Source organism: Electrophorus electricus, chromosome 11 (genome assembly GCF_041902795.1).
Source record: "Electrophorus electricus isolate QZ-2024a chromosome 11, ASM4190279v1, whole genome shotgun sequence".
In the NCBI taxonomy this organism is placed as follows: Eukaryota; Metazoa; Chordata; class Actinopteri; order Gymnotiformes; family Gymnotidae; genus Electrophorus; species Electrophorus electricus.
In genome coordinates, this window is record NC_137507.1 from 7,777,501 (window position 1) to 7,802,500 (window position 25,000).

Genomic DNA, 25,000 nt, shown 5'->3' on the forward strand with positions numbered 1-25,000 from the left:
GAGTATATTCATCCACTCAGTGAGGGTAATCTGCTTACCCCCCACGGGGCGTGTGCGTGCGTGTGTGTGTGTGTGTGTGTGTGTGTGTGTGTGTGTGTGTTACTGTTGTCTTTGAGTATATCCATCAACTCTGATGCTAATCTGCTTACCCCCCACAGGGCAAGTGTGTGTGGTACTGTTGTCTTTAACTATATCCATCCACTCTATCCTTCCGTCTGTCAGCACAGGTGTAAAACCTCATTGGGAATTATTGCTGCCAGAGCCAAAATGGTTATGGAAAATAACATTGTTGATCATTGTGATATTACACTCCAAAAATATTTTAAGAAATCTAACTTTTATGAGAGGTCAATGGACATTTTTCTCATGAACATGGGCACCGTTGCTGGTACCTGTATATGTTCTTTAGAGCAAAATTGAACTGCGCTCTCCTTTTATACTTTTTGTTTTTATGTTTATTTGAACTGTGGTAACCGCCATGTAAATATGAACAGGATGACATGAGTCACAGCACACAGGACTGACATTATCTGTTCATATAAACCGAGGATGCCAGTTATTCTGGAAAATGTGTACTGGCAGGACAGTATAGAGCTGTGGGGTTTAAAGAGCATCTACAGAGTGAAGCCCGTTGTATTTACAGCCTGAATTAAACAAAAAGAGACCTGCTGTTAGTGGTAGTACTGTACTAGTGAGCACTCCCGGCCTTCAGAGTTACCATACAATGAAGTGCATCTTAAATCTGAAAGATAATCTTAAATAATTTAATTGTTAAAATGACAACACTGAAATATATGTGAATATTAGACCTACAGATGCATTCCCAGCTCTTACTCTGACTTTCTATTTTCAGGAATGTCATGGCTGTGAATGTTTTACAGCTTAATGCCCATAAGACTGAATTTCTGGTTGTAGGTACTAAATCCGTCATCGCTTTATTTTCTGGATTATTTACTGGTTGTCGGTGACGCTCCCATTAGTGCCTCCACCACTGCATGTAACCTCAGTGGTGTGTTGTTGTTGTTGTGGTTTTTTTTTTGTTTTTTTTTAAATCCTTGTTTGTCATTTGAACCACAAATTAAATCACTAATTCTGCAAACTTCCATCTCTTTAATATCACCTGATTATCACTCGGTGCTGTCCCTTAAAGACTCCAAGATCCTGCTTAATGCAATCATTACCTGTAGGATAGACTGCTGTAATTCCTTTACAGTGCACACAGAGCTACAGTCTTGCTCCCCACTAAAAAGTCTGCATCACTTCCGCAGTTAAACGCATCCACTAGAAAACTTTCCTACTAATTTTTAAAGAGCTTCATGGCTTGGGTCCTTACATATCACAGACTTGCCCCATCTGTACATTCCGTCTCGCTCATTACTGTCCTCTGATTCAGGTCTCCTGACTGTCCTCTGGTTTAGGAACCATCTCCTGACTTATTTGTGTCTATCTTATTTTGTATCTTGGTATTTTTTGTTTTTGCGCTTACTTACTTTACATCATGTTACTTTGTAACATGATGATTATAATAATAATAATAATAATAATAAATTATTATTACTATTATTATTATTATTATTATTATTATTATTAGTAGTAGTAGTAGTAGTAGTAGTAGTAGTTGTTTGCTTCAGGGGGCAGTGGTAGCTCAGTGGTTAAGGTACTGGACTAATAATCAGAAAGTTGCCAGTTGAAGTCTCACTACTGATGCCAGGTTCTCACTGTTGAGCCCCTCAGCAAGACGCTTAACCCTCAATTGCTCAAGTTGTGTTTAGTCATAATTGTAAATGCTGTAAGTGTAAGATAACTTGGAGGGAGCATTAACTTTCAAACATACCTTCCAACAGCTTCAGATTGTGGCACTATTTATTTATTTTTGTCCTTTGACCAAAAAGCTTATGACCACACACCTGCTCGTGACATGAGTTGCTGTTCTCAAGATGCATGTCAGGTTTGTGTGCTCCTTGGCTAACTGGTTGCATATGCTAGCCAACACTAACTGTGAACCGAGGACAAATACACGAAGTCAACAACGTCAGTGGAATTTGACTGTTTACTGCTGCTCAACACACCAGGCTCTGAGTTAGAGGTGCTGAAAGTTACAACACATGTTTGTTGATTTAAATCTCGCCTGGTTGCATTTCACTGCAGTTAAGGTGTTGTCGTCTGTCTTTGATGTTTTTCAAACGTTATTGAAACAAATATTTTGAGAAACATAACTTCTGCAGGGGGAAAAAAAAACCTAAAAATTGATATAAAGTTTCAGAACCTTAAGAAAACTATTTGAAGTCATAAAGCACATCAGGAGGACATTTATTTTACTGTCGGACTGCTAACCAAAGTGAATTAATCTCTGTGGCAGTCCTTCTTGATCCAGGCAGGACATATGAGGTCTGGCTGGGTGCAGTTTTCTCTGGCACGGCCTACGAAGTTCTGTTCCTTTTTGCCTTGATCAAAGACCTGTTCGCTTAAACAATGATGAGGCCTCTATAAGAAATGGAAGGGAGACGGTTGGGGGGACGCGTGTCGAGAGACACTGACGGCCGTGGAGCTTTCAAAACGTCACGCCAAAGATCGTCCAGAAAAAAATCGCACACTATAAGGAGACCACCCCTCAAACACGCTCAGCTCGCCAGCCGCGTTACGGTACGGGAACTGACATAGAAATGTTGGTAAAGGCGTGGGAACCCGTCTCACTTGTGCTTTTTTTTTTTTTTTTTTCCCTGTCCTTCGTTAGGGCGTTCCCGTGTGCATGTCCACGTTCACTTGATCGTTGTGCTCCTTGTCCTTCCTCTATACATCGCCATCATCGAACCTGTTTCCTTGTTGCCTAGGTGATGAAGGGACACACTAACTATGTCAATCACGTGGTGTTCGAGCCGACAGAGGGGAAGCAGATCGCATCAGTCAGCGATGATCACACCTGCAGGTCAGTCACCGAGCCGTTAATGACGCAGAAAGTCCTGACCTTGTTTTCCACGAAACCGGACACAAAACTGGACGCTAAGCAAAACATACCCTACTGCTGCTCTGCCCAAGTGCGATGGCCCCGCCCCCCACCCCGAAACCCGCCCCTTTCCTTTAGTAATTGGTTAAAGGTGGCTAGGGCCTTTTTCGACCTCTGCGGCGATGGTTACCAAGCGCCTCGCGCCGCAGGTATCAGTCAGCCCCTGAGGCGAGTGCGGTTTTCCCGCTGTCTGGCAGAACTTAAGCGAGTGCTCCAGGGCGCTCGGGGCTTCCCTTGTGCGTCAGAGACATGTAACCGACACACCTGGAAGCCGGCATACTGTCCGCCTCCGCTGCCAAAGGAAGTCAGGCTCCGCCCCCCGCCCCCCCAATACTGCAGAATAAGGAAATCAATAACCCCTAATGGTTTCAAGGTGGATGAGGTGTTTAAAGAAATGGGAGTTTTCCCCTATAGAAAGTGGTGTGCAGCTGGCGTCTGGAGTGCTGAACCAGCCTTATCTGTGTTATCTTCGTCATTGAAATCGATACCAGGCCAGTGTTCCTGCAGTGCTCTGTGAACCCTGGCTGAGGTTCAGATGTTTCTGGACGGGTTATTGCTCAACCTTCTTTGGTCCTTTCCTTCTCTGCTTTTCTGCTGTAATGTACACCATTTCGGCCCTCCCTGCGCACTGGCCCTTCTGACTTTACGTGGCTGGTTAATGTCATTCTCTCAGCACCATGCACAATTTCAGTGTGCGTCTTTTCTTTCCTCTAATGGAAGTCAGGACACACATTCGTTCAGAGTAGTTTGGGTGTTTAATATCATATCTTTATAAACTGGTGCGTGTGTGTGTGTAACAGAAACTACAGAGAATTTACTGTATGTGCTATTCTTCAGTGTTACTCTGCTGCTCTCCTTAAGCCCCGCCCTCTTCCTTTTCATTGGCTGCCGCTCCGGGTGCGTCAGGGTGTGTCGGCATGGGTCTGCGTGTACCTGCCCTGCTTCTTGCCCTTGGTATAGGGCAGAGAGGGGCGTTGGCCTTCATCACTGCCCAGAGAGCTCATGTGAGAGGGAGACGTGTTTGGTTCAAACCTACCTCATATGCAGAATGAATGAGTCCCTTAGTAGCAGGCGAGTGCTTTGGTTGTCCCGTCCTGTCCCGTCCCGTCTCTCCTGAGGCTGAATGAAGGCTGCAGGCTGCAGTTAGTGCAGACTGCCCCGACCGGCAGCAGTGTGAGAAGGCTGAAAGGGCTTTAGAAGGCGCTGCCTGTGTGTGCGCGTGTGTGCAAGCTTGTGCATGAGTGTGCACTCACGTGCACGTGTGTGAACATGCACGTGCACATGTGTGTGCATGCATTTTATGTGACCACATACGTGTGTGTGTGTGTGTGTGTGTGTGTGTGTGTGTGTGTGTGTGTGTGTGTGTGTGAGGGGTGGGGGCAGAGGGGCCATGGGAAGCCTGCAGAGGAAATGTCTACTATGAGCCTCTTGGCCAGAGAAAACAGAGGAGTGCAGAAAGAGAGGAGTGCAGAGACAGAGGAGTGCAGAGACAGAGGAGTGCACCGTCTGCAGAAAGATTTAAATTCTGTCACGTTGAGAAAATATAGGGCACAAGAGGAAGAGCGTGAGACACAGTAGTGAAGGGGGAAGATGTATAGTGAGGAAGAAGTGCCTTTTGAGTCAGTTCACACAAATTTCACTTTTAATACACGTGGGAGTAGTTGCTGTCAGCTGATAAGTGATGTGTGTGTGTGTGTGTGCGCAAGGCCTGTACTTAATAGGCCACTGTATTTTTCCATATTCATTACTGCCTCTCAGTGTGGTTCACTGAGGTTATGTGTGTTTTAAATGTCTCTGTATATGTGTGTGTGTGTGTGTGTGTGTGTTGGGGTGTGGTGCAGTGATACTGTGATGAGATTTCTTTGACAATCTGTGCAGGCTTCTTTCTGCTGGGGTAATGCGGCGTTTCTTAGTGCCACCTACAGACGATCCTTGGAACTGCAGGTCACTTGGGGGTATACTGAGTTTACAGAGTTCATTATTAGACAGCGAGGTGCACCTGTCCGATCAGCTTAGTGGTGGAAAGGACAGCATTTCTGGGGACTGTGCAGTTTAACATGCTCTCCTCTGGTTCTGTTTACATGAATCCTCAGGTTTGACATGTTTAGGTGGTCCTTTGGAGTTTTCTGTCCTCACACATTTGTTGCTCATCTTCCAATGGCTGCGTTGCCTTTCTAGCACCACCAGATAAAAACCAAGCTGCTGTTTTAAAATGGTTAAATTATAGTCGTTGTCTTAATTACTGTCACATGACTCACGAGCAAACAACAGAACATGAGGATGGCTGAGTAATTTTTAAATTAAAAAAAAAAATCTTATATAAATCCCATCTCAGCATTTCCATCCAATCAGCCAATGTTTTCCCTTCCCAGATCTGCTACGATGTGACACATTTCCCGCCCTTTTTTTTTTAAACGTGAGTCCCACCCCCTCTTCTGGTGCACGGCTGTCTTCCTGTACCACGCTGGGTTACTATATCAGCGTACACCCCTCACCCATTTACATCCCTTCCTCCATACTCCTCAACCCCTACACCACCCCCACCTTCCTGCCCACCCCCTGATGAGCACTTTGTGGTGCTTGTGGCTGGAGGTTTTTTTGTGTGTGTGTGTGTGTGTGTGTGTGTGTGTGTTTGTGTGTGTCTTGTTGTTGCATGCGATGGATCTCCCCCCATTTGGCGTTGAGCACAGTGCCTGTGTGGAGCGGTCTGAAACCTCCTTCCCTCTCTCCCACGATTACTTGCCCACGTGCTTGATGGAGGAGTGGGTCCTGGAGCCAGACAGGCCCCAGGGTTGAGAAGGATTGTGGGCCACGGGCTGTGCACTTGTGAGCCTGAACGGCAGAACCGCACGGCTGGGTCGAGCTTCCGCGCAAGGCCTGCGTCCTCCGTGCTGATTCAGACGTGAACCCGCCAGAAAGCGATACCCACGTTTAGTGGGCTTGGGAGAAGCTTTGCGCTTCGTCAGATGCAGTTGTCTTGGTGACCTCATCAGTCAGTTCCCTAGCTCTGGTTTCCCTGCCCCTTCTTCTCGGTTTTTTTTTTTTTTTTTTTTTTTTTTTTTTTTTTTTTTTTTTTTGAATTCCCAGAAACCCCTACTGTAGCAGCGTCCCATTCGGGGAACTCGTGGCTCTGCTCGCCTGGGCTGCTCTGATGTGGTAAACCGTGGATCCTGCATGCGGGAGAGGCCGCCTTCTACATCCAAGTGATTTATTACAGCCGCGCGCGAGGCCTCTCGCCGCGTCTGCTCTCGCCCCGACGCGAGAGGCCAGATTCAAGCGCACGAATCCCTCCGAGGCGCCGGCCGTGCCCGTTGTCTCCTGGCTGCCGCTCGGCCGGCACGCGTAGGGACGTGAAGCGCTGGTCAGCGTCAGAGCCGGCGCCTTCGTGGAGCCTCTGCACGTTTTGTTATTTTCGCTTGCTGTTTCTGTTTGGTGTGTCTTGGGTACCTGTCTGGATCACGTTGTGTTGTATTAGGAGTCCGTTCCTCATACCACAAGAACTTTTTTTTTTAAACCATAATTATTTAAATATGTATCTGGCTTCACCAACAGCTTGCTGTTAGAATGGGAAAAAACCCTCATGTTTAAATGATGAAATTTACCTTGTAAAACTGAAGTGCACGCGGTGTTTTTCTTTTACGCAGGGTCTGGGACCTGGAAGGCCGTGAAGCTGCGTCATTTCGTCTGTGGTCTCCGGGGGTCAGCGTGTGCTGGCACCCTGAAGAGGCTTATAAGGTGAGCTCCAGTACAGCTGGCGCGAGGGCTGGAGAGAGGAGGATCTGCCCCCCTCCCCCTGTTCTGACATGAGTCTGCTCTTACGAAGCCGTGGAAAAGGTCAGGAGTAGAGTATCTGGTTTTAAGTAAGGACAGGCAGCGTGAAGCAGAAAAGCCAGTAAGTAAATTCAGAAAGAAGTTTCAGGTCATACCGAAAACCCTCCCACCCTGTCCTGGCGAGGCTGTAATTAAAAACTCTGTTAAATTCTCACTGATGAACACAGTGACGTTATGGCCGTGACGTCCAGTGACGCTGAGTGGACTTTTTTCTGGGTTTCTGGTAGCTGATGGTGGCTGAGAAGAAGGGAACCATCCGCTTCTACGACCTGGTAACCCAGCAGGCTGTGCTGTCTCTGGACAGTGGAGGCATGCCCCTGATGTCGGCAGACTGGTGCCTCAGCAACACCATTAAGGTGGGCGCAGTGGTTGGCAGCGATTGGCTGATCTGGGACATTACCCGCTCCAGGTAAGGCCACGAGGTAACGCATGGGTCGATTCAGGGGCTCAGGATGTCTGGACAGGCATGAAGACGTGGCGAGTGTGATGACGGCCTGACCCGTTTGTCAAAATGAACAAAGCCTAGTAGTGAATGTGACAGGAACCATAATGCAACGTGGGTCTACTGCTGTTGTCACAGACCGTAATAAAACCAAGCTAATGGCTAGTGAGAAATGGCCTCTGTTGATTTCTCAGTGTTCCCTAGCCTTGTGGATGTACCTGGTGATACACTGAATAGAAAGGTTGGTGAATGGTACATGTCCAGTGAATTCACTGTGGTGTGCTCACAGTTATCCTCAGGAGAAGAGGCCAGCCCATTTGGACAAGGCTCGCCTCTTCAGGTAACCCTAATCGTAATCTTAACCCTAATCCTAGCCCTAAACCTAACCCTAGTCTTAATCTGTAGGACCATTGATGATTGGTTGTTCCTATTCTGTCAGGTGGTCAAGAGCCAATGAAGATCTTTTCTCCACTACTGGCTATCCAGGAAAGATCAGCAGTCAGTTACTTGTCCATCACCTTGGTCACCCTCAGGTAAGCCGTTCGGCAGTGACGCTTTGTTGCTGTGTGAGTTTGAGAGTTTTAAATGTGTTCCCTCATTCCTCATTCTGTGCAATGACATTGCAGCCTGTGTTGATTGGCTCGTCCACCGTGGGGGCGGGTCTAAGCTGGCATAGGACCCTCCCCCTCTGTGTGATTGGTGGAGATCGAAAGCTGTCCTTCTGGATGACGGAGATGTGAGCTGGCTTCTAGCATCTCGGGCGATGCCTGTCATCTGAAGAATGTGTCTATTTTTATAACTCTTTTCCTCAATAAAGTGTCATTTTTCACACGCTGTCATTATTTTCTGCCTCAGTTGCATGTTTTCATTCAGCGGCCACGTGAGTCAAAAAACAGTAACGGGAAGCTGGCTTCTGTGAAGTGTGCCTTTTTTCTGGTCGCTGTTGCCTCTTTTTTTGTGTGTCTATGTGCGTATGCCGGTTTTGTTTTTTTTTCTCGCTCACTCTCTCTCTTTCTCCGAAGCGCGGTCTGCCCTCTGCTTGTGTGTGTCCTGCCAAGTTAGCCCAGGGGGTGAGCCAGAGGTGACCGAGCACCTGGCGGCTGATTGGCGCGAGGGAAAGTCACATGCTCAGCAGAAGCCCCTCCCCTTCACTAGCCCACGTTACAGGCCTGAACTGACCCTGGCTTGCGCATGTCTACCGCCTACATCACAGGGTGCAATGACCTTGCACCTTTAACCTCTGGCCCAAGGCTAACCTTACCCTTTGCTAGGGATGCCACAAGGGTTCTTGAGGAACATACTCGGACATCAAGGCTAAATGGGACTCGCTTTTCCTGTTTGCTTTTCCTGTGTCTGGCATCACTGTCCCTTGAAGCGCAGCAGTTTCTCATTCTCTGAAGTGAACAGGACAGAGAAGGAAGTGGATTCGTGATTCCCCCCCCCCCCCCCCCAACCCCCCGTGTGCCTAGCCAGACACGAGCTCTTTGCAGTGATGTTTGACACCCTGGCTTTAAGCTAAACTGAATTAAATAAATAAAATTATATAGTCCCCCCCCATCAGAAAAGGTACTTGATGTGATGAAAAAATAGGCAATCGATGTGATTCATTTATTTATATATATATATTTTTGATCTGTATAAGCATGTATAGTGTTCAGTTTGGTTGTAATTCTGGGCTTGTATGGTTTTGTTGTTTTTGGAGTGTGTGTGTTTAGGTTAAAACCATCAGCAGTGATGTTCCCTTAATACATAAATGGATGTACAACTGAGAAGGTCCTCAGGAAAAGGGACTGCTACTCTTTCAAGCTCCTTAGTCAGCCATCTATGTTTCTTGGAGCGGAGGAGCGAACCGCCATCCACAATCATAACACGCTACTGCTGTCTTGCTTCTCCGGCGTTGTTTGAACAAGTCCGCTGTGGTCTGCCGTGAACGCTTTGGGGCGCCGGCCCTGGTTCTTGCTGGAACGGTTCCGGCGGAGAACCCGACGTCAGCCGTCACCAAATCTCTCCACACGCACACACTGACTCTCACTCCCTTTCTCACATGTACACACACACACAGAGAGAGAGAGAGAGAGAGAGAGAGAGAGAGAGAGAGAGAGAGAGAGAGAGAGAGAGAGAGAGAGAGAGAGAGAGAGAGAGAGAGAGAGAGAGAGAGAAACGCGCGCGTTCCTTCCAAAGGGCACGGTAACTTTTGGAAATGGAGAGAGCTGCAGCAGCCAAAGCGCCAGGTGGTTTTCTCACAGAAACGTGAGACCCTGCGTTTCTGCCTGCCGTCAGTTCAAAGGCCCGGGATGATTTTAACCAAAGAGTGCCACCTAGTGGCTGCTCACATGTCGCACAGCTCAAGATACCCGGTCAAGTCAAGTATTTATATAGCGCTTTTTACAACAGTTGTTACAAATCGGCTTCACAAACGTCTGTGGCAAGGAAAAAAAAATCACTGGAGCATAAGGAAGAAACCTTGAGAGGAACCAAGACCCAAAGGGGGGACCCGACCTCCTCTGGCCTACAATGAGCACCAGAATAGTCAGATTTACAATATTACCAAACTGATTTTAAGTATTTAGTATTAGACCCTCCTTTAACTGCTAGGTCACATCAGAAATTGTCAACCATATCTGAGCCTTTTCAGTATAATATAATAATATTCATAATATTAATAAACTAGAAGGATCATGGGACCTCCAGCTCACCCTGGGAAAGCAAAGGGCACCTAATCCAGCATGCCGTGTGAGACGGGGGCATGCGCCCTCTTTCAAAGAAGAACCAATGAAAGCTGAAAGCAACATTACAACACTAGGGGCCGGAGGATTCACTTTCTTTTCATGGGGGCTTTTTGTGCATTAGGCTAAACCTTTTGAGGAGCGCGTCAGGTCTAAGATGTAGCAGCTCTTGACAGCAACTGTATCAAATAAGCCTGCCAATGCCTGTTGGGCTGAACCATCTAGAGCAGGACGGTACAAGGTCACACTGCTGTCCTCAGTGGCAGGACCCTGAAGATACTCTGCACTCAGTGACCTCAGGAACTACGTGTACCGAGCTTCTAACGTCCATGGCATTCGTGAAAGGAAAGGCTTGTATTCTGCAGCACAACAGTACACGTCTGGGATTTGTGGGTAAAAAGTGAGCTGCGAGAAGTGCACTGGAACCCTCACCTAGTTATCTTAACGCTATGGCAACACATTTGTTTTGAGCTCGTGGGATGCAGGTCCAGGCTGTGGTTTTGTGAGGATTTGCAGACTGGAGTGCACAACATGTAAGATGAGATACGAGATGATTAAGCATTTGAATTCAGTGCGTGTGCGTGTGTCTGTGCCCTCCCCTCATTTATTACACTAATGTTCGAATTCCAAAGCACTTTCTGTTCTGTTTCTCTCTCTCTCTCTCTCTTTTCCTTCCCCATCTGTCTTCTCTGGATTTCTCTCAAGACTTTCTCAGTTTGTGTAAAAAGATGGCAATTGCCTAATTTAATGTAACTTACATAAAAAACAAACAAACAAAAAAACGAATTCACAAATGCAACAGATATTCTTTATTGTCTTTCCAAAAAGCCTTGTTTCATAGTCAGTGCTGATTGGTGATCTCTTAGTGTCTGGACTGAGAATTTGAACTAAATGGTATCTAAGCAGACTACTCTAAATTAATGGTAACTAGGCAGACATGGTAACTAGGCAGACTACTCTAAATTAATGGTAACTAGGCAGACTACTCTAAATTAATGGTAACTAGGCAGACATGGTAACTAGGCAGACTACTCTAAATTAATGGTAACTAGGCAGACATGGTAACTAGGCAGACTACTCTAAATTAATGGTAACTAGGCAGACTACTCTAAATTAATGGTAAATAGGCAGACTACTCTAAATTAATGGTAAATAGGCAGACATGGTAACTAGGCAGACTACTCTAAATTAATGGTAACTAGACAGACTACTCTAAATTAATGGTAAATAGGCAGACATGGTAACTAGGCAGACTACTCTAAATTAATGGTAACTAGGCAGACTACTCTAAATTAATGGTAACTAGTTGGACTACTCTAAATTAATGGTAACTTGGCAGACTACGCTATCATTGCAGAACTGCACTTGCTTGTCCTCCCTCACAAGTGTGACCACAAACAACCTGTCATCAGAAAAGCATCTTGACAGAAACAGAATCATCCATGAGTTACTCTTGACTGCTAGCACTGTACTGAAATAGTGAAATATGCAGAAATCGTTTGTAATTAGCTCAGGCTCCTCCTTCTTAATAGCATGGTGTTTAGACTGCATCGTGCTGTGGGCATGTACATGGAGTTATCTTTCAAATGCAATTCCTTAACAAGGCTTAGAGAAGCTTTCTCAACCCTTCGCCAGCTAATGAGGGATTTATTCCAGTGTTTACAAGCAAGAATTTGCAGGCATATAATAACATAGTGGAATGTTTAGGTTACAGAAAATCAAAGTGGCATCAAAGTGACACCATTGTTATCACTAAATGTCCCTCTGATATGGGACTTCAAACTCATCTAATACCGCTTGGTTACAGCTATACATTAAAGCACACAACTGACCTCCAAACCTCTTATACCTTTCCCCTTTGAATTCTTTTTAAAATGATTAAAACTCTGTACAAGAAATCTGGATACATTATCAGCTGAATAGTAAAAACAAAGATTTATTTTGTGCTGATGAATCTGTCCAGTACGCAGTTGTTCTGCATATAGAGAATGTGTGTGTATATACATATACAGTTGCAATCAAGATTAGTCAACCCCTGTTGCAAATTTGGATTATTAGCAAAATGTATAAACTTTCAGCTGTGTGCAATAAACCAATCAAACGAGAACAATTTAAATATCTCAACACAATATAACATGATATAAGTGGTTTCTTGAAATTCAACACAAAATTCCAATTTTAATGACTACTGTAAGTGTCTTTGGTATTTCGTACAGCACCCTTTTTGCTTTTATGACCTGCTGCGGCTGTACACCAGATTCTGGCAGTGTTCCTGAGGACCCTCAGCATGGTCCTCATGGGAAGTTTTCTCCAGCTCACTGGTATTCTTGGGTTTGTGTGCTGTTCTGCCCTGGGTTCCAAGCCCGCCCCCTCAGGGTACAACCCCAGCAGGAAGCAGGCTCTTCCTCTTGCTTCACTGTGAGCCGGGGGCTCTTTTCAGCATTTGCTTCATCCTTTCTCCCCCGCTGATCCTCAGGCCAAAAACGTTCCTGCTTTGTTTCATCGCTCCACAGAACAGAATCCCAAAACGTCTGTGTCTTATTTCTATGGTTTTCAGCATATTGGAGCTGACTTTTCCTGTGGTTTTGGGTCAGCTGAGGATTACCTCTTGGAGTTCGGGCATGGAGAATTTCAGTGTTTTGTATGTGCCTTATTGTGCATGTCTTGGGGTTCAGAAATTTAGGCCTACAGCATTTAGAATGTGCCTTACCGTCTGCTACCACTCCAGGGTTTCTGACCACCAGCCTTATCAGGAATCTGGTGGAAGACGCTGATGGCTGTGAACTTGTGAATGACACTTCCAACTGTTTCTCTAGCAACAGTCGGTACCTTTGCTGTTTTTGTATCCTTTTCATTGTTTGTGAAATGCAGAGATCTCTTCTCTTAACTTTTTTGACACCTCTCTTGACTTGACAGCCATATTTCTAACATGCAGTCAGATGTCACAGTCCACAAAGCCCTGCACCATCCAGGTCTCTGGTGTGTTTTAGCTCAAGCACACCTCACACCAATAATGAAGCCCTTGATTAGGCTGCCTGAGACAACACCTGATTTCCAAACATGCGCTCTTATCAGGGACTCTGGTCTGAGACTGCAGTAGTCATTAAAAGTGGCATTCTGTGTTGAATTTGGAGAAACTAAACGTCACTTGTCATATTAGTTGTATTGAGCTATTTAAATTGTTATTGTTTGACTGCTTTATTGCAAACAGCTAAAAGTTTGCAAATTGGACCTAATTTGCAATTGGGGTTGAATCACTTTTATTGCTATATATATATATATATATATATATATATATATATATATAAGTGTGTGTGTGTGTGTGTGTGTGTGTGTGTGTGTGTGTGTGTGTGTATATATATATATATATATATATATATATATATATATATATATATATATATATATATATATATATATATGTATGTATATATAAATATATGTCTGTGTTCAGTGTGGTTAATGCTGAATGATGTTCAGTTTTGGCCAAGACGCTCTAATGCACTGTGTAGAATCTTCAAATCCTCCATCATGTGGCCCAGAACTTTCTGGATTTTACTGACATCATCCAGGACCTCCAGACTGCAGGTGTAAGGGTCATATCTGATGGAGAAGGCTTTCTGGATAGTAGATGAAAACTGCCTGTCAACCAACAGGAGCACTCATCAATATTGTTAACTAGCCACTGAGGTGAATTAAGAGTGATTTCCCTATAAATCCTAGCAGGATATTAAGCAAACATAAATACATGTAAAAGTACCGGTGATGTGAAAGGACGAAACACAAAAGAAATAAAAAGCCTTTCTTTTCCACTGGTTTCAGTGCATATCTGGGAATAACTTCCTATTCCCAGCTTTGACAAAGTCTGTGCCTAGCGGGAAGCCAAACATAGAACGGAAAACCTTGCGAAACACTGTAAAATCAAAAGTACTGAATGAACACTCTGTGTTACTCTGGGCCAGTGAGAAAGAATGAATTCTTCCATGGTGACTTTGGCATCTTTATACCAATAGTACCGCAGAGCACACGGGTTTAAATGTGACGGGGGCTGGGACATTTTCAGCCCTTAATGCAAGCATTGTGCTCTGTTTGGAAGGAGGACTACAAGTGCTCAGTGATGGATACATAGAGTAGCGATCCATATATGCATGTGTTTCTTCCCAAATTACTGAACTACAGTTCCCATACTTCCCCTCTGCCTCAAGATGTCACCTCATCTTGTTTTTGGCGTCCTCGAAGCTCTGGGACACGTAGTACACAGGCTGGTATGTATGGTCCTGGTATGGCTGAATGCATGTCTCCGCAGGGTTGAAAGGCCTGTATTCTGGTTCATTGGAGAGGGAGTACTAGAGGGAAAAGCATTTAGTTGCAACATAGCATCAGCAGGCACAGATTTATCACAGATTAGCTCCAGACTATATGTTTAACAGCAATGTTTATGATAAAATATCAGCTGTTTTCAACCCTGGACTTCAGTAACTGAGATTAAGTCTGAGGCTTGTCAATTACAGCGGCATAGCTAATCTCATTGTACATATATTTATCGTTACACAGTATGTGTGCTCTCTGGCAGCCAAACCCACAACCCAGGTGTTACCAGCACCATGTGTTAACTGCTCTACCAGGTGAGCTGCGAGTGTGCAGGGCTGTAAAGCACACACGTGTGTGGGAGTGATTAGCGTGCCGAGCATGTGCAGTGTGTTTGCCCTCACCAGAAGCTCTCCGTAGGATGACAATAGCCCAGCACCGTACGCCTTCACCGCGCCGTTCTGCTCACAGAGCCCAAACTCAACGGTGAACCAGTACAGCTGCGGCGGGGCAGAAGGAGGTGTTCACCGTGCTAGACGACACGTTCGGTTCTCACACAACATGAGTTTAGAGTGAACTGCGTAGTTGGATAATACCCTCCCCTACATCTCTTTCTGAGGAAGGAACCCTGGATACTCATTTGAGTATTTTCACTTTTGAGTTCACGTTTGAGAGTTTCCCCTTTTTTGCAGTAATTAATGTAGGCAGAGGACATATTATCAGTGTAATTCACAAACAGCACCACTAGAGGTCAGTAAAGATTGAATAGCAAAGGCAGTGTACCCTTTTTACAGGTGGTACTTGTTCAGACGTCTCACAGAACATTACTTACTGTGGCCAGTTTCTCTATATCCTCATCAGATGCTCCAAGAGAGGCAAGACCGATCTCCTGCATAAAGAAATGTGAGTATAACATCCAGATGTCTGTTGTCTCATCGAACAAGCAAACTTTTTAACTTGCACATTAGGTAGTCTACAGACTTTCATAACAGACAGAAAATATCGGATTTTTGTATGCAAGTTGCATATTAATCACTGTTTAATAACAGCCCAAAGTGGATCCTGCCTGGGAAGTGAAAAGTTGACTAGATCACCTGGGAAAACTGAGCAAACTCCGTGTTGGTGAACATGGGGATGTGTCCCAGCAGCTCGTGACAGCAGTCTCTTAAAAACACACAACCTGATCAGACCACTTCTCTCCATAAACAACGGTCACTGCAGTGTGTGTAATGCCCTGTGGAGCGTGTGATCACTGTACTGCATGTAATCCCTGTGGAGTGTGTGATCCCTGTACTGTGTGGAATCCCTGTGGAGTGTGTGATCACTGTACTGTGTGTAATCCCTGTGGAGTGTGTGATCCCTGTACTGTGTGGAATCCCTGTGGAGTGTGTGATCACTGTACTGTGTGTAATCCCTGTGGAGTGTGTGATCACTGTACTGTGTGGAATCCCTGTGGAGTGTGTGATCCCTGTACTGTGTGTAATCCCTGTGGAGTGTGTTCACTGTACTGTGTGTAATCCCTGTGGAGTGTGTGATCCCTGTACTGCATGTAATCCCTGTGGAGTGTGTGATCCCTGTACTGCGTGTAATCCCTGTGGAGTGTGTGATCCCTGTACTGCGTGTAATCCCTGTGGAGTGTGTGTTGACACATACGGCTCAGGGGAGTGCATAGGGGCTGAGGAATGACGGATGTACTGGGTGCACTGGAACACCCGGAAAGCCAGGCTGGCCAGGAAATCACGCGCAGACAGCAGTCCCGCCACTGGGCGCAGCTGAAATCCTGTCCTTCCTGCAGCACGAACACATCCACGGCAGCAATTACACGCGAACGTGCAGCACGAGCGAGTCACCGGACAGGCTCCCGTTCCATGCAACTCGCGCGTTTTCAGATGCTAAGTCTTATTGTTTTCACTGTTTTCGATTCCTTAAATTCATTGTTTCTTTAAAAAAATTGTATTATATTTGATTTGTTTTATTGCTGTTCCTTTTTTTTTAAATGTAGAGGGGGGGTGGCAGTATTACCTCTCAGGAACGCAGACACATCTCTGAGCTGGGGGATTTTGTCCTCCCCGTAGCCGCACTCTCGCTCCAGTTGCTGCAGTCCCTCGAGGAACTGTGTGCACGCGTGACTCGGATAGATGGCGGTCAGTGTCCGGTACACCTCCTTCCTTTTAGCGTCAACACGAGCGGGTTAAAGTGTACAGCATTCCTCTCAGGTTTTGCATATATAGACACACCTCACATGCTGCGACTATATGTGACACTACACAAGACCTGTAATATGTATGTTTATTCTGCAAACACGTAAATTGTTCGAGACGCAGGTTTTGACAATGCGTCGCACGAAACTTTATTGCGAGAACGCGCAACCGTAATCTGCATTCAGGACCATGGCCAACAATTTGTAGTTTTTAGTTTCGTAACTAAGATATCATCTATCTTTTCTGTTAAAAAGGAAGTTTGGAAATATCTTACATTTTACCGACTAGGTTTAGATTGCATTTATTTGCACGTGTCAGCAGATCCAGTGTTAGTTCTTTTTTTTTTGTCAGGAAAAGGCCAAAACCCGCTTGTTGGTTCCAGTAATTTCTATCGAAATTTGAAACGCATAATTAAACTGCATGTAAATAAAACGTGCATTAGACAAAAATACAGTTGCTATTTCGCATTGGTGAAAAGTGTTAAATGTTGCAAAAGGTTTTTTTGGACCGTAACTAAAAATTACAAACCGTGGCTTAGTCCTACACTACCCTACTGGTTTACTTCTGGCGTCTTTGTACGTCCCAGAAACCCACCACGTGGCAAGTTCTCCTGCGGTGTAGTCGACGTACGGGAGCGGGTCACCGCTGGCAGAAACAGAACAAACACAAGGTGTTTGGAGAGAATGCAGGGAAGTACGGAGTGATAGACCGTCTGTTTCATCCGAACAGCGACAACGTGGCGTGTTTAATATATAACGGCTTTGTTAACTTACTGTTTGTAATTGAAAGCCAGCTCTGTAATTACTGTTCTTCTTTTCCTGTATTCTGGATCGCTGAATCCCTGCAATTAATTTAAATGCATTTGAGAAAGCACATTATTAGTTCAAGTGATGTGCGTAGTCTTTTTTCCTGATTCGTGATTCGACTGGTTTGTATCGCACAGGCGTTCACTTACCGGGTGATCCCGGTCTAAATCAGGGTTATACTTTGTAACCAGGTGATTGCATTTGTCCAGGTCGCTGATCTTTTGTGGAAACCATGGAACTGGAACGAGAAAAGGAAATTCTCTTAAACCAGGAAAAACCGAAACGGAAAACGAATACTGTCGCATTGCTTGCTGCTAAAGGGAAACCAGCAGAATATCAAGCCCTGATATTAGGGTGCCTGTGAAGCTGAATGCTGTATTCTGTAATTTTAAATGAGGATGTCTGACAGAGAATTGGACAGAGCTCGCCTGCGCTTACCCCTTTCGTCCTGCACTGTGCGCACGTCGTCTGCCACTCTTTTTAATGAGTTGATAAAAATATCAATATCAGAACTAGGCACTTCACACTTCAGAAAGAACTCCAGGTCGTCCGAGAGGCCGTTCTTAGACTGCCTGCCTGGTCGGCTCTCAAGATGAAGGAGCTTGACTTCAAATGTCTAAATTATATATCGAAAGAAAGAAAATCATGTTTTTTTTCCCGTGAAATATTTCTTACAACACGATCATAACTTTCTGACATATGAATGAACAGTCTTAATTAGTAGTCTAAATTGCTTACCTCAAATACCTTTCCAGCATTAAAGAAACCTGCGTTCTTCTCATTTTTTAGGGCAAAAAGGACGCTGAGACGAACTTTGCCGCTTTTCTCTTCGAACACCAAGTTGTCCCCGCAGCGCGAGGGTCCCGGAGACGCGGAGGCTACCTCTCGGTCTCTCCGGGCATCCTCGATAAGACTCCGCTTCCTGCCCGTGAACGGGATGTTCTGAACCACGTTGTCTGTCTTCATTTGATTCTTCGTGCGGTGTAACGAAACACAAGTGAAAGCGCCTGACAAACCCGACCTGGATCATTCAGCGAAGGCCTGCTTTCTGTTCCAGGGCAGTTCCAGGGTTTGGGCTGATTGCAGGTCGGGCCACTGGCTGAGACTAACCCGTTTATATACAGACTGCCACGGGCCTTCACGTGAGTTTCTGGCGCAAACACGTCTGAATTGTCGCGAGCGGTGCGTCATGCTTTTACGTGTTTCTTTTTAAGTCCTGGGAAAGGACGCGCGCGAATAAGGCGCGTGCGTTAATTAACCAGACTAAACAGCACGTTACGGACAGGAATTCACCCAAGGGAATACACGTCGCCGTTGTGCACACTAATCATAGTTAACGATCATATTTAACGAAAAAACTCTCGAAATGGCTCTCACCCCCAATACTAGAAGAGGACGAGCGATCTACGGTGCTCTCCATGGTACTGAAAAAAGAACCGTCGTTTGTGTTTTGCATGGAATAGAAAATATTCACTAAAACATTACTATGATCAAAACTACTACTACTACTACTACTACTACTACTACTACTACTACTACGACTATTATTATTGTTAATATTATTAATAATAATTTACTACTATTTAACAACATCAACAACTATAATAATAATAACAACAAAAATAAATAGTCACACTTAATAATGATGGTGCTTTATTTGAAATAAAAAGCATGCACTAATTCATTACAATTTTAGTTGTGATCATTCCCGACTAAACAAAACAGGCTATACAAACAGAAAACTTTAGCAAGCTAAAATGAAAAGGAAACTCGGTGGAACGGTGTCGTGTAAGATTCGGCGTAATTCCACACGATTATTAAACAGTGAGATGATCTTGTAGGGAATCACTGCTTTATTTACTCTCGGAGTAGTTAATATTGACCGATTCGTTAGCGCCGTGTAGCCAAAGCTGCTTGCTAGTGTATATAATAGAGGACATTTAAATTTAAATCTGCTTATTTAATGGCTCACCCAACTCAATTATAGCTAGATAAAATATATAATTATGAGTCTTTAATGATGAGTATAACCGCTTCCCTGAAATAAACGCAGGAAGAACATAGCTTGGATATATACCGTTAAATTAGCCATAAACGCTAACCATAAACTCCTCTTTATTTCTTCTGAATCTTCTTTTTTCCGCCCCAATTTATTTTCGAAAGGACTGAAATGTTCTATCCACTGTTAGCCGTGACAGACTGAACATTTACTAAAGGCCAGGAATAGAGAGTAAAAGATACGAATTTATGTTAGAGTACGTTAGAACATTAGAAATGCAGTGTGCCACTGTAGTAACAGAACAGTAAAACGCTCTAATAAAAAACGGCATTTTATGGTTAAGAAAGTAAATCTTCTTAAAGGTAATTACTTCAAAAAGGTCAAAAAATTAACTAGAGAACATTTAACCGAGTAACATAAATTGTTATTACCAAACTTTGGTTATTATTCTAAAAACTACTACAGGTATTTGGACCTAGAAAGTGAAGATAACCCTAAGACGCTAGACTATACATATTATCTACAAGAATACATTACGAAAATTTGCATACTCAACCCTCTCCCCCCCTCCTCTCTCTCTCTCTCTCTCTCTCTCTTTCTCTCTCCCTCTCCCTCTCTGGCTCTCCCTTTCTCTTTCTCACTCTCTCTCACGCTTCCACCTTGTTGCTCTGTGTGAGTCTATGGCACCTTTAAAACTTTATTTGAAAAGCATTTACGTTCCTGCACAAAAATTTAACCACTTCCACACCACTTCCGTCCCCCAAGCATTGGGAAAGGTCTTGCAGCTGTCTTGCTGTCCTATTCCATCTTCTGCAGAGCACTGCACAGAATTCCCATCTCACCTGAAACAGAAATGGTGAGGACTCAGAACAGGCTGCCTTTTGTTGGGAATCAAACCTTCCTCAAAGCTGCCTGCCTGGATTGTGTCTATTTAAGTAGGATCACCTAATATGGAAATATAAACTTCCATGTAAAGCATCACTGGCCATTTGAAAGAGAAAGAGTGTACAATCTCCAGGTACTTTTATGAACAATAAATCTGTTCATGGCCAGTAAGGTTATTCTTTCTATATGAGTCTTAAAATAAAAATAAAATACATTCATATTTCACTCTGTTCACTTCAGTTGCGTTGTTTAATTAGCCTGGATTGCTCACTGCTGATCACTCCTCCTGCCATAGTTTTTATATTTGGAACTTACAATATCTACTTGCATCTCTCTTGAGTGCTTTTAAGGGAGAATATGATCTCTTTCAGCCCTCTGCATTCCAATGAGCCTCTGAAGGGTCCAGACTCATGTTACTCTGCCCGGTAACTACAACTATATAAGTTAAGATTAATAACTCAGTAATAAGCCTACAGAGTTAAGGGGTTTTATAGGATGAGGCTAAACACACACACACACACACACACACACACACACCGCTGATGCTTTCAGCCAGGTTTTGCAGTTGCTGTGTGCTGTCCAGAACCTCAATGCTCTGAGTATAAGCATTGTAACGCACAAAGAACGGTCTAGGGATGATGGATGCAAACCTCCTGCAAGACACAAGGACCAGAGTCAGTCCTTCAGATCGTCAATCATCACTGAAACCGTGTTTCTGCCTGGTCACTTCACCTGACTTTCTGTTTGGCATCCTCGAAGCTGTCGGCCACGAAGTAGACCGGCTGGAACTCAGTGATGGGGTACTTCTGCAAGCACGTCTTCTCCGGCTCAAACGGCAGGATCTTGGGCGTGTCAGTCAGTGAGTACTACACAGGAGAGACGTGTTCTCTCACTGGCCTGGTCTGCTGTCTCTTACAGCTGTAGGATGAGCTGTCATCCCTTTTGATTCTCTCTCAAGCATAACAATAAGGCTAGTTATTATAGTAAATATTAACCCAAAAACATTAACATTACTAAAAGTAATCAAAACTAGTGGATTCTGGGATCCTCTGCTCAAAGAGTGGTAGCCATTCCATTCCTGGACATCAGAATCCTACTGCGTTCGCCTTACTGTACAATAATTAACCACCCCGTGGTGGTGTAGTAAACAGGAAGTGTGGCTCAGACATCGTGAGCCACTGAGCTGGGTCAGCAGTCTCCCAGACTTCCAGCAACCCTCTGTGTTTGGTGTCACTGAGCTATTTTAACATGGAATGAGTTGTCTTTACTTACAGTTCCCTATGGACCAGTAACCCTGGGTCTGTGTTTCCCTAGTGACACACTGAGTCTGGGTGGAGCTACTAACCACCCACTGTCCTTATTGGTCAGTTCAGGTCACAAGACTCAGTAAGTATTCACTCCAATGATTCATCCCAGGATTAAGGTCATTATTCCAGATTAAGACTGCTTAATCCACGTAAGAAACAACAGCAACCACTTACTTTCAGCTCCCCAAATGATGAGAGCAAGCCCGCTCCGTAGGCCTTGAGGTCGTTTCCCTGCCTGCAAAGTCCGAACTCCAGAGTGAACCAGTAGACCTATGAAAACCAACCACAGACACCCCATAGTAAACGGGCACTACTGAGAGCACTGGAGGAATTCTTTGTTGACTGGTCCGTTAGTATAAGTTGAGTCCTGATGCTGATGCTGAGGACGAGGCTACATCATTCTCACCGTAGCGAGCTTCTCAATGTACTCATCCGGCGCCCCGAGGGAAGCCAGGCCAATTTCCTGTTCGGAAGGAAGCAGCCATGCAGGTGTTAATGCAGTTATGCCCTTAGCATTAATCTTTGACCTTTTCACTTTAAGATCATGTAGAAATAACACACGTTTTCCACACAGCACCACCAAGAGTAATGGCTCTGCCAACCTTAAAGAGGAGATATAACTTCTTCTATAACATGCTGTAAAAGTGTCAGGCAGACACACTAGCTGCAGATATATCAGTGTGTGCATATCAGCGTAACATCCATGTGACAGCGTCATACCTGTGAGAACTGTGCGAAACTCAGGTCTGCAAACAAAGGTACGTGACCCAACAGTTCATGACAGACGTCCCTGCAAAAGAAGAACTTCTCACTCAGTGTACGGAAGTTCTGACCCCCTGAAGATCACTGGCATTTTCTTTTCACGTTTCATGTGCTCTTTATATCACAGCCATCACAACTGTTACTCTGTGAACATTTTGTTACTGCTATCTAAATGTTTTGGGTTAGAAATGATAAGTTACATCATTAGTTAATGTTATGTATGGTTTATTTCTCAGTATATTTATAAATGATTAGAATAATAATTTTTGGGCATTGCTGTTTATTTACAGTGGTGATAGAACATGTATATATGAACACTATAAAATAATCAAAAATAGTGGAATAATATAAACTAACCTAAAAATAATCAATACAATGGAAACCCTTATAGTAGAAATGCTGTCTTGGATATTTGCAGTTCAAAAATATTAATAAACATTGAATTAATTTGTTGCCCACATAACACAGAAACCATATCCACCAAGGAAACGTTTGTGAATATGGAATACTGTTTGTTCCACTGTAGACCAGTATGGGTCTATACTGAAACCACTTTCTTCATAAACTATCTTGTGTGTGTGTGTGTGTGTGTGTGTGTGTGTACTGTACTCACGGCTCAGGTGTATACATGGGTTTGGAGTTGTGGCGAATGTACTGGGTGGAGTGGAACACCCTAAAGGCCAGACCAGCCAGGAAGTCTCGAGAAGACAGAAGGCCAGCCACAGGACGGATGCGGAAACCAGTGCATGCTAGGGAAGAAACAGGCAAGCTAGGTGAGTTCTAGATAAGGGCAAGCTGAGGCGGGTTCTAGATAAGTTCCGGATACGTCCGAGGCGAGTCCCATATGTGCACTAGATACATTTTAGATGGGTTCTACACAAGGTCAAGATCAGTCATAGATGAGTTCTAGATAAGGTCATGGCGAGTCCTAGATGCGTTCTGGATAAGTTCTAGATCAGTCCTTGGCAAGTCTTAGATGAGTTCTAGATAAATGCTAGACTTTTGACTTCTTTAGCTGCTGGTCCATTCATGGATTTGAAGTCAACAAGATGCATTTAAATAGCAGAAGTTAATGTGTTAGGACCTTTGAACTATTCCATGGGAATTTTTTGTCCTGCCTGCATTCTGAGCCTGAAACAGAGTGGAGAGTCTGAAACACATGCGCCCGAGACACGTGCGCTCACTCACACTGCAGGTATTTGGAAACATCTTCCAGCTGTGGGATGTTGTCCTTGTGGTAACCGCAGTACTTCTCCAGCAGTGGAAACACACGGTTGTGCTCATGGCAGGCGTGTGTTGGGTAGAGAGTCTTCAGCTCCCTGAACACGGTGCTCCAGGTGGCACGCTCCTCCTCCGTGTACTCCACCCACGGGATGGGCTGGCCGCTGGAGGCAGGGCAGGACACAGACGCAGACTGTGGTTTGACTAAAGACACTACTGTGGTTTGACTAAAGACACTACTGTGGTTTGACTAAACATGCTACTGTGGTTTGACTAAAGACACTACTGTGGTTTGACTAAAGACACTACTGTGGTTTGACTAAACATGCTACTGTGGTTTGACTAAAGACACTACTGTGGTGTGACTAAACGCTCTACTGTGGTTTGACTAAAGACACTACTGTGGTTTGACTAAAGACACTACTGTGGTTTGACTAAACATGCTACTGTGGTTTGACTAAAGACACTACTGTGGTTTGACTAAAGACACAGACTGGTGTGACTAAAGACACTACTGTGGTTTGACTAAAGACGCTACTGTGATTTGACTAAAGATGCTACTGTGCTTTGACTAAAGACACTACTGTGCTTTGACTAAAGACACTACTGTGGTTTGACTAAAGACACTACTGTGGTTTGACTAAACATGCTACTGTGGTTTGACTAAAGACACTACTGTGGTTTGACTAAAGACACTACTGTGGTTTGACTAAACATGCTACTGTGGTTTGATTAAAGACACTACTGTGGTTTGACTAAATGCTCTACTGTGGTTTGACTAAACATGCTACTGTGGTTTGACTAAAGACACTACTGTGGTTTGACTAAACATGCTACTGTGGTTTGACTAAATGCTCTATTGTAGTTTGACTCAACACTCTACTGTAGTTTGACTGCATCATGTTTTGAAGCACTTGGCTGATCTCTCGTGATGTGACAGGGTTGAAGACTCAGTTTTGCTGGATCATGTGAATGGTATGATTAATGAAAATAAACACACCTGTCTGGACATGTTGGAATGTGTCTAAGAAATAACTTCATTCAGACACACACACTTTCACATGGACAGAGAGCTCCATACACACAGGTGAGCTGCAGTCTCAGACGCTAATGGCACATGCTTTGTTTGTGTTTGTGTGTTTGTGTGTGTGTGTGTGTGTGTGTGTGGGTGTGCGTGCGTGTGTGCGCGTGCGTGTGTGTGTGTGTGTGTGTGTGCGTGTGTGTGCGTGCACATGCATGTGTGTGTGTCTGTGTGTGTGTGTGTGTGTGTGAGTGTATGTAAATCCTTGTTTCTGTAGTGGGCGTTTCATTGAACCCTCCTGGCCTTTGTAGTGCTTATGTGAGTAATGCAGCTCAATTATGAAGACAAAGCTGCAGACACTCCGGCCTCCGCTGGACCCTCTCATTTCCCCTGCTTTGGTCTGCCAGGGTCATTTTCCAGAAAAGGAACACACACACACACACACACACACACTCACACACACACTCACACACACGGTTGCTCGTCA

At 44.5% G+C, this 25,000-nt stretch overlaps 3 protein-coding genes across 5 annotated transcripts in view; 1 reads left to right on the top strand and 2 right to left on the bottom strand.

The window, feature by feature from the left end:
• The window catches only part of nup37 (nucleoporin 37), a 13,187-nt gene extending 5,081 nt beyond the window's left edge, over positions 1-8,106 (top strand). The window contains exons 5-10 of the mRNA XM_027021591.3: positions 2,832-2,926; positions 6,649-6,739; positions 7,063-7,244; positions 7,567-7,617; positions 7,717-7,810; positions 7,904-8,106. Of these exons, the coding sequence (XP_026877392.2) occupies positions 2,832-2,926; positions 6,649-6,739; positions 7,063-7,244; positions 7,567-7,617; positions 7,717-7,810; positions 7,904-8,017 (627 nt within the window). The 3' untranslated portion in view covers positions 8,018-8,106. The remainder of the gene's footprint in view (positions 1-2,831; positions 2,927-6,648; positions 6,740-7,062; positions 7,245-7,566; positions 7,618-7,716; positions 7,811-7,903) is intronic.
• A 5,360-nt stretch (positions 8,107-13,466) lies between these two features.
• Positions 13,467-18,820, bottom strand: th2 (tyrosine hydroxylase 2). Its single transcript, XM_035528348.2, has 12 exons — positions 18,057-18,820; positions 17,757-17,934; positions 17,468-17,556; positions 17,286-17,353; positions 17,107-17,157; positions 16,334-16,479; positions 15,965-16,100; positions 15,406-15,475; positions 15,144-15,200; positions 14,716-14,811; positions 14,216-14,349; positions 13,467-13,645 (listed from the first exon to the last, which is right to left on the bottom strand). The coding sequence occupies exons 1-12, from the start codon at positions 18,282-18,284 to the stop codon at positions 13,480-13,482; spliced, it is 1,419 nt and encodes a 472-aa protein (XP_035384241.2). The 5' UTR covers positions 18,285-18,820; the 3' UTR covers positions 13,467-13,479.
• Positions 18,821-18,954: 134 nt separating this feature from the next.
• Positions 18,955-25,000, bottom strand: part of pah (phenylalanine hydroxylase) — a 19,123-nt gene continuing 13,077 nt past the window's right edge. For all 3 annotated transcript variants that reach the window (XM_027021596.3, XM_027021595.3, XM_027021597.3), the window contains exons 6-13: positions 23,460-23,656; positions 22,885-23,020; positions 22,230-22,299; positions 21,916-21,972; positions 21,684-21,779; positions 20,935-21,068; positions 20,740-20,855; positions 18,955-20,159 (exon numbers count right to left, since the gene is read on the bottom strand). In XM_027021596.3, coding sequence (XP_026877397.2) covers positions 20,116-20,159; positions 20,740-20,855; positions 20,935-21,068; positions 21,684-21,779; positions 21,916-21,972; positions 22,230-22,299; positions 22,885-23,020; positions 23,460-23,656 — 850 coding nt within the window. In that variant the 3' untranslated portion in view covers positions 18,955-20,115. The remainder of the gene's footprint in view (positions 20,160-20,739; positions 20,856-20,934; positions 21,069-21,683; positions 21,780-21,915; positions 21,973-22,229; positions 22,300-22,884; positions 23,021-23,459; positions 23,657-25,000) is intronic.

Bases quoted from the DNA above. Each gene is read 5' to 3' on its own strand.
- th2 (XM_035528348.2), bottom strand. From the start codon at position 18,284: ATGAAGACAGACAACGTGGTTCAGAACATCCCGTTCACGGGCAGGAAG. The intron at 17,935-18,056 runs GTAAGCAATTTA...TATATAATTTAG, and splicing joins ATGCTGGAAAGGTATTTGAG to ACATTTGAAGTCAAGCTCCT. The intron at 17,158-17,285 runs GTAAGTTAACAA...TGTTTCTGCCAG, and splicing joins CTGGCTTTCAATTACAAACA to CGGTGACCCGCTCCCGTACG.